The following is a 9677-nucleotide window of genomic DNA, read 5'->3' as shown; positions in this document are numbered from 1 at the left end:
CTAATCAAATCCTATTCAAAAAATCGACGCTATCTATTGGCCCTACCCGGATAAAAAAAAAATCCCATTTTAAATAGGCGTAATTTCGCGTTCAAAAGAAAATGCATCAACAAAAAGTTTCACCCAATTTAATTTTATCAACTGTTTTAAAGTTTAAAGTGATTTTTTGTACAGACGTGTTAATTTCAAAATGTTGAATTCCCTGGACTTTAAAGCATTTCTGATTTTAAACTTAACTAAAAAAAATCGGGTCCAATAGTGAGTTTCAGAATTCAGATTAAAATCCACAAATTCAGGTGCAATCCAGCGCTAGACGATTTTCAAAACAAATTTACAAAACCGACATAATGGACAAAAATGTCAAAATAGTCAATTACTACAAAAATGACAATTGTTTAAATTTTCTTAAATTACAAAGTGTATCAAATTTACATAATTGATACAATTGATAAAAATTACAAAATAGACAACATTCACAAACTTTAATCAAGTTTTAACAAGCCTGACATATTTCGCAAATATGGGAAAAATTGACAAAAATTGACCAAAATTGACCAATTTTGGATGGATTGACATAAAATATAACATTTACAAAATTGACAAAACTGGATAGATAAAATGAATATAAATCATAAAACTGAAAAAGTTTTCAAAATATGCAAAATTGACAGAATCAATATAGAAAAAAATTAAACAAATTTACCAAACTGACATAATTTATAAACATTTCAAAATAGTCAAAATGACATGATTGTCAAAATCATCAAAAATTACAAATTGGACCAAACTTGCATAGTTGACAAAATTGAAAAAAAAAAAATAACAACATTCACAAACTTGATAAAATTTACAAACCTGACAAATTTTGCAAATATGGCAAAAAATGTGCCCTTTTCAAAAATCGACCTTACGTTGCGAATCATTCGTTGGCATACCCAGATCCCATTATTTTCTTCCAATAAGATTCTATATTCCCTACCCAGAATGAGAGCAGCAGTGGTATAATTTTTTTCAAAAGGGCGTGCGGCCAAATGTTGACAATCAAATTGTCAGCTGGGTGAAAAAGTACCGTTTGAAGACTTACATTTTAAACCTAATTACTTTCAACGCGATTTTCTCGAAACAGCTTTCGTCCTTTACAAAAATGAATCAACATAGAAATCAAAGTTTTTAGCATACCTATCAGGGGCATTCTTTCTTGTATACTAGTAAGAATGCCCCTGAAAGGTATGCTAAAATAATTTTTACCACTGCTGCTCTCATGCTGGTTAGGGAAAATAGAATCTTATTGGAAATAAAATAATGTGATACTAGGATCAACTGATCTAGCAGTAGCATGTATATTGACAAGTTAAAGTCAAAAATCAAAAATAAATATTTTAAATATTGTCGAGTATAAGTTTTTGCATCATTCAATTTCACTTGCCGTTCTAAATGTTCAAAATGTTGACAAAACTACCCAAGTGGACAAAATGGACAAAATTTACAAAATTTACAAAATTTATAAAATTGGCAAAATTGACAAAACTAATAGAATTGACAAAATTGACAAAAATGATAAAATAGACATAATTGACAAAATTGAAAATATTGACATTTCAAAGTTGTCAAAATGTTTAATATCTATTGTTAAATCGATAGATTATTGTAATCTACATTGAAGCATCGTATTTTAGTTTAGCAGTTGAAAATTTATTTAATTTTTTTTCCATTTATTCGCTTCCTTTTCTTGAGAGGTTAAATTATTTGAAACACATGGTTAGGAATCTTTTTTAAAAATTATACCCTTCATTTTTAGACCTCTTCTATTTTATAAATATAAGATCATAATGTCATAGAAACGGGATCATACAAGATATCCCAGAATTCAATCATTCAAAATTTTTCAATTAGTTTACAATTATGTTATTATTTATGTGAAAATTATAATTATTTCAAAATACCTTCATCCTTTAAAAAATTTAGAATCCTAATTTCTTAAATTCATTTGGGATTTACTACGTTCGAAATACTTTAATCATTACTCAGAATTTATAAATCGATCATTTTATTATTTTGTGTCATGTGTATCCAAATATAATTTTTAGACTGTAAGAAAGGCTACAATCCACTGTTAAGTGTATTAAATCGGGTTTTTTCAATGTTTTTGTTCTCTAACTTATGAACGGTTGTTCTGAAACAATTTTTCGAATTTTTCAACTTACCTTTCATAATCAGGCAGTGGCAGCGTGGGAGCATTCGATACGGCTGCATAATCGGTGATGGCTTCCTTGGTGATTTCCGACGCCTGACGCCAAACGCCGCCACCGGGATCGATCCAGACCCCATTGGGGTTCAGTGGCAGGGTGGGAAACTTGCGAACCGTTCCGATGGCGTGATTCCCTACAGAGAGATGGGTGCGAAACGAAAGAAAAAATTGCATGAAAGAATGAAAAATAACAACGTAGGGGGAATCATTCAAGGCAAGGATTGATGTTCCTGTTCAAAATGTTTTCCGATCCATTCCTGGTTGCAATCGTCTTTTCATACATAAATCGTGTGAGCAAACCGTTTCATCATTATTGTTGTTATTGTTTTTGTTAGTGCTGTTATTTTGATTTGTAGAATAACGTTCTGAAATTCGCGTGGCATGAATGCATTTGCACGTCTAGTGATTGCTATTTTGAGTGCAAATTACTCTAGGAAATTGGCTTGCATCGCGTTGTTCAGATTGCATGTTCTTCTAAGCTGGTTTTTTTGTTTTCAGTATACGCAAAACTGGTTAAAATACTTTTTTTTTAAATAATAAATGACTTCAAATCAAATAAAATATCTATTGGAATTTTTAATATGTTTCTAAAACAATCTTCAAATGGATAAAAAAATTTACTACCTACTATTTTCAACTATCTTTTAGAAAAGGCTTCCACACAACTTCTCTAGTTCATCCATCACATAGGCCATATATTCAACTATTACCCACAATGGAATTCTTCCACCTTCTGGAAGCTCGTTTCACACATTCCTCTGGCTTACTGGCAGGTTTTTCGAGAACGACAACTAATGTAGCTCTCTAGCAGAAAAGCTGTGTCTACATACGTGAGCCTCCCACCAGCCAAAGTTTTTCCAGCTAGAACAAAAATGGGATTCATTCATTGGCCCACAGGAAAAATCTAGAACGAAACCGAAACGCACCGTTTATTTGGCTCGTTTTTAGGAAAATGGTAAACGAACCAAATGCGTGTTTAGAAATCAAAACATATAGCTTCTGGATTGCTTTTTCTGCCCGCACTCAGCGTCGAGACGGGCAAATGAAAATCCCCAAATGGGCAATAATTCTCGAGCGCCCGTGTCGTCGTCAGTTGGTCTGACAGCCGTTGAAACTGAATCATAAATCTTAGCCCGAGCCTTGTTGGGGGTGTTTTTTTTTTTGTTTTTTTACCGTGCTTTTTCAACGGAAAGGTTGATTTTTTTTGTTAGGCTAGAGAAAGGTGAAAAACGCAAATATTTAACGCACGACTTAATCGGTAGAGGGATGTTTTCTATAAATGGGAAATAAATGGAAGGTTTGGTTTTCAACTGAATACCAAAAATATCAGTATTTTTATAACTAATTTCAAATTTCAATAAAATTAAAAAATGTTTAAAAAACATCAGATTTAGCATTTACAACTGTTGTTTTGATTAAAGTTGTTCTACCATCTTTATTTTTTTTTTTGTTTCGATTATAGTCGTTTTACAATCTTTATGGCATTCACGACTTTATCAACGTTGCAGTTGGCGGATCGTTATTGAAAAACTTATCCGGTACAACTGTGTTCGATGTTTACTCTTGGGCTCGAACTCACGGACATCGGCTCAGGAGGCAACTGACTTGCCAATTGAGCCACATATATCCCACGTCTACCACCTTTTTGAGTAACTTTATATGTTTTCTACACTATCGCATCATTTGTTAAAAAATGTTTCGTTCTGTTAAACCTTCGGCTGAAAATTTTCTTAAATTGAAATGTTACATGTTTCGTTCTGATCTTCTCTTAAGTTTTGCCTTTCTGAATAATGACTGAATATCATTTTTTAAAGGTGAGTAACGAAACAGAAAATTGATGGGTAGAAGATTTTACCTTACCTACTGAAAAAAGATCAACAAAGCGTCTTAAAGTGATAAAAACACTGGATTAAGATATATTTTTATTTTCATACTTATAAAGTAAAGTTAAAAAATTAAGGGTTATTTATTCTAGAACTTGAAAATAGTTTCAGTTTATAATTCATTTATTCAAATGGATTTCAATGCGAATAAGTTTTGTTTAATCATTTCATTTTTTTTTATTTTCCCCTACTGCTTACTAAACAAATCCTTTGTCAAAAATGCCAATACATTTTAAGTCAAACTAAGAACAAAAATAAGTTTTTGAACTAGAACCATTTGAGCTGTAGTTTTTAAGCTTTGCAAAAACAGCGCACAAATTTTTCAATTTTGTGGACTTTTGCTATTTAACAAGAGCGTTCCTATCTTGGTTCCTAAATCTCAAACACACAACTTCATGACATGATCTACTTATGTCTTAAACTGCTATAATCTCTAATTTACCAGAGAGTTGGCATAGGAGACAAAGATGCTTTCGAATACTCTGAGACTTGCTTGCTAAATTAGCACCAGAGTTATATTGGTTCAAAATTAAAATGAACGAATGAATTGTTCAAAAATCGGTAGGTTTTGCCAAAAATCGATATTTTGTATATTCCGATTCTTGGTAAAATTTTCTTCAAAAATCGGTATAAATACCGAAAAATCGGTGATGCCGAAAAACAGTGATGCCACGTTCAAATAATTAATTTCAAGTCCAATATAGTGTTTACTATGATCTTTCCAAAAATCGGTATAAATACTTTTTTTTTAAAGCTTTAAAATCCATTTTTTTTTTTGAATATTGAAGAAATTGATATTTATTCAAAATATAATGGAAAATTGTCGATCATAAAAACTAATAAGAATTTTTTAATCTTTAATTTACTCAATATGTTCAGAGGAAATTTCTTTTTCTTCATGCAATCTGTAAAAAATGTTGAAACATCCGAAAAAATATTCAGTTTTTATAACCTCTGATCTAGAAATCCATGTTTTGCCTTGCCTCTGTGCTAAATCTTTTTTTTTACAACTAAATGATCAATTAATTTGAAATAGTTTTTAAATTGCTGTTTTTGAAACTGTTGGGATTTAAATTTAGTACATTTTTTCTTGCTTAAAACAGTTCACTACGGCTCTGTTTTGTTATACACTTGAAATTCTAGTATCATTTAGATTTTGTTTACACTAAATTCTTTTAACTAAATATTGTTTTTATCACAAGCGTGCACTAATCTTGTTTCTTAAGTTTCAAACATACAGCTTCGAGAGATGATCGTTTGTCGTTAAAAACTGTATAATCTCTAATCTACCTTGTTATTGGATGATCAATATTCGATCTCAAGACAGTTGGCATATAGGGGAGAAGCGGGCTATATGCGGCTATAAAGCAGAATACTGATTCTATCAAATATTACATCGAATATGTGTACAAAAGCTATTTGCATATGAGCAAGTATTATGAAACCATAACATTATCTTAAATATGTTGAATTTTTTTCAGTTTATTTGAATAAGAAACAAAAACCACCAAAGTTTTTGTTTTGAGCTTCCATACGAATAATTTAAAAAAATCGAAATTTAACATCAAAAGGTTTCAAAAGAATTTGAATTGAAGAATTTTAATTTTTTTTAGTTAGTTAATAAAAAATTCTGTCTTGCCTTTTGTAGAAAGCGTACCACCCTAAAAATTCATTGATTAGACATGCGGTCTTGTCAGCCATTTCGTCAAACGGCTACACTGAGACTTGCTGGCCAAATAGGCAGTGGAATTTCATTCGTAAGAATGAAAAAAAAATTAAAAACTATAGTTCAAATTAGGAAAATATTTTTCTGTTGGAACGATTTTTCTAAGTACCGATATGTTTTGTCAAAAATCGGTATTCGGTATAAAGGATGAAACGGTCAAAATTTGGTCAAGGGAAAACACGTGTAATTCGGTGAATTCGTTTATTTAAAAAATCAAATTAAATTTCTTTTTCAAGTTTAATTAGTATAAAATTCAGGAAAAATATTCAGTTAGGCTTCCGCTTTTCCAAAGCCAGTTTGCCTTGAACTGCTGCTCGTCCTTTGCAGTTTTTTTGGTCTTTTTTAGGTTCCGCTTGAGATTAGCCCAGTATTTCTCTATTGGGCGGAGCTCTGGTGTGTTGGAAGGGTTCTTGTCCTTGGGAACCACTTGCACGTTGTTGGCGGCGTACCACTCCATGGCCTTTTTCCGCAATGGCAAGATGCCAAATCCGGCCAAAACAGTACGGAACAACCGTGTTTCTTCAGGAAAGGCAGCAGACGTTTATTCAAACACTCTTTCACGTAAATTTCTTGGTTGACAGTCCCGGAAGCTAAGAAAATGCTGTTTTCAAGCCACAGGTACAGATGGCTTGCCAAACCAGATATTTCTTCGCGAACTTTGACAGTTTCATCTGCTTGAAAATATCTTCTACCCTTCCCCTTCCTTTTGCCGTATAAAACTCCTGTCCCGGAAGCTGCTTGTAGTCGGCTTTGACGTAGGTTTCGTCGTCCATTACCACGCAGTCAAACTTCGTCAGCATCGTCGTGTACAGCCTCTGGGATCGCGCTTTGGCCATCGTATTTTGTTTATCATCGCGATTTGGAGTCACTACCTTCTTGTAAGTCGATAGTCCGGCTCGTTTTTTGACTCGATGCACGGTTGTAGACGATACACTCAGCTTATTTGCGGCATCTCGGAGAGAGAGGTTAGGGTTTCGCTTGAAACTACCAGCAATTCTCTCTGCCGTCTCAGCGGCCTCCAGTTTTCGATTTCCCCCCGATCCAGACTTCGTGGCTGTCGACAAACGTTCCCCAAACACTTTAATTACATTTGTAACGGTTGATTTGGCAACTTTTAGCGATTTTACCAGCTTTGCGTGCTAGTAGCTCGGATTTTCGCGATGCGCGAGCAAAATTTTGATACGCTGCTCTTCTTCCTTGGATGGCATTTTCACAACTGAAGAGTGAATTCCAAAATCAAAATAGGAGCAACATTCCACACACACACCTTCAAAATGAGGGGTGTTCAGTTTTTTTAAATGCAAAATTGAAAGAAATACGTCAAGTTGATATTGACCAAATTTGGACCGTATCACCCTTTTTGTGTACCAAAAAAATATGCATATGAGCAAGCATTATGAAACCATAACATTATCTTAAATTAGTTGAATTTTCAAGTTTATTTGAATGAGAAACAAAAACCACAAAAGTTTTAGTTTTTAGCTTCCTCACGAAAAATTTATAAAGTCAAAATATTACATCAAAAGGTATCAAAACCTTGTAGAACTTATAAATATTTTTTTTTGAGTTATTTAATTCATTAAATTCTGTCTTGCTTTCTGCTCAAACCGTTTAACCCTCAAAATGCATTGATTGTATATGCTGTCTTGTGTTTTATTGTTGCCATCAACGTAATTTTATGTCGATTTTCGATCATTTTTGGCCATTTTATTTTATTTTTTTTATCATGCATCTGATGCATTTAGCACTTTCCTTGTTTTGTTTATAATTTTGGATGTTTGTTTGTCATATTTGATATTTTTGTAATTTTTCGTCAGTATTCAGCTATTTTGTATTTTTTGTATTTTTACTTTATTTCTCTGAATTATTCATCTTATTGTCATTTTTGAAATTCTTTTTAAATTTTGTATTTGTTGTAATATTTCGTCACCATTCGAGTACGTTAAAAAATATTTTTGGTGTTTGTCTAAATTCTATTTGTCCTATTATAGCGAAAACTATACGATAATGTTGCTTCTGAAAACCGTCGCCAAAATCCAATGTTGCCAAAAACGAAAGCGGTCTAAAACGATTTCTGGTCGAAAATTTCCTCAAAAATCGGTATAAATATCAGAAAATCGGTACATGTGGTATCGCTGGTTGTAAGCAAGCAACTTGCGTACATGTCGCAATCTTTGAAAAAATAAAGAATTTCTTTTATCATTTCAATATGTTTGCCAGATTTTAACAAGATTTCGATGATCTTTGTTGGTATTGCCAATCAAATTGAGGCTAAATTGATAAAAAAAATATTGGAAGCAGTATTAAAAATCATATTCTAGAACTTAAAATGTTGTGATAAAATTATGGATAAAAATTTCCTTCAATTTTCTTTTGAATTTCAACCTGTGTCTGCTTTAATATTTTCAGCTTGTACAACTGTGAGAAAATGTGTAAAGAATTAAAATATCGTGATGATAAAAATAAATGTTTTCACAAAAAATAAAACATTTTCCATTTAGAAGTTTGAATTTCAACTTTAATGTTTTAAATAGAAAACTTTTAATTTCAAGGGTAGAGTGGGGTGGGCCACTTTTTCCTTTGCTCCATAACTTCTTTACCATAAAAGTTAAAATAAAAAAAAATATGGAATGGTTTTCAAAATTTCTAACGTATCATTGAGCAGTTTTTTTATTTCCTAATGAATGTTATTCCTCAGTTTTGACAGGTCAAACGAAGTAGTATTTTATGGATTTTGAAATATAAGGATATGAGCAATTAGAATCCGGGCAGTTACAAACGTGTGAATTTCAAAAACTATTCATTTGATCGAAAAATTTTCTATGGAGGAAATGAATGTGTAAATATAATATTTAATGTAAAAATATAAAATTTATAATTTACTGTTGATTTCAAGAAATACTCTTACTTTATCATAAAATCCCTTTTTTTATCTTTGAACACTTTTTTCAGTCATGTTTTGATCTATTATTTTAACCACAGAAGCAAAACCTTTGCAAAATCATATATTTCACAAAAACTCACCTGTAAAAAGCAATTGGAATCTGGTTGGAAACTTTTCATGAGTAGGCATCTCGATGAATTGGATCACTTAAATCCGGTGTTAACATAAATTTCTTTGACCATCACAGATGCATGCACAGATTGCAATCTATTGAACTGCTCACTATTGGTTATTTACATGGTGTCTACTAGTCAGGCATCACTTTTTGCCTGCCGGAAATGGATTTATTACATTATGTAAGGGGTCTGCATTCAGTTATCCCCAATAACCATAGACTTTTTACCATATTTAAGATCAAGGGTTCCACTCAGATGCTTCGGAATTATCAACAGTTCATGACTTTTCAAGTCGACAACGAAAAATTTTCGAGGCACAAAATTATTTTTACTGTGTCTTTTTGCATCGTAAATATCTCAAACACCCGATAACTTATAAATCTGGCAAAAATAGACGAGATAGTTAGTTCTTTTCATAACCAACACAACGCTGCTAAAGTTTTGCAAATCTGATCTCTAGTAATGTAGCTATCACCGAAATGAAGTGTCCGGATACTAAATGATCATAGCTTTATGTAGGAAAAGCAAATCCCTCTTAGGAACATAAAACTCATTTTGTGTACATGTAGTACTCTTCATATTTTTTTTTGAATTAATTTTTTCACATGAAAACAAATTATAGCAAGCCAAAAATTAAACAACCTGAAGCACAAATAAGACCATGTAAAACATTCCACAGAACTTGGCGAAAAAAAAACATCCCATCCACACAATTATTGAAACGAGAAAGGGAAACAGTACTTAAATTGAATGAAAACAG

General features: G+C 32.1%; 1 protein-coding gene across 1 annotated transcript in view; it reads right to left on the bottom strand.

Annotated features, from left to right (window-relative positions):
- Nucleotides 1-2200: 2200 nt before the first annotated feature.
- Nucleotides 2201-9677, bottom strand: part of LOC129741683 (protein sax-3) — a 522782-nt gene continuing 515305 nt past the window's right edge. The window contains exon 10 of the mRNA XM_055733432.1: nt 2201-2382. Coding sequence (XP_055589407.1) covers nt 2201-2382 — 182 coding nt within the window. The remainder of the gene's footprint in view (nt 2383-9677) is intronic.

The sequence above is a fragment of the Uranotaenia lowii genome, chromosome 2 (genome assembly GCF_029784155.1).
Source record: "Uranotaenia lowii strain MFRU-FL chromosome 2, ASM2978415v1, whole genome shotgun sequence".
In the NCBI taxonomy this organism is placed as follows: Eukaryota; Metazoa; Arthropoda; class Insecta; order Diptera; family Culicidae; genus Uranotaenia; species Uranotaenia lowii.
The sequence above is the reverse complement of the archived record's forward strand: the minus strand, read 5'-3'. Positions and strand labels throughout refer to the sequence as shown.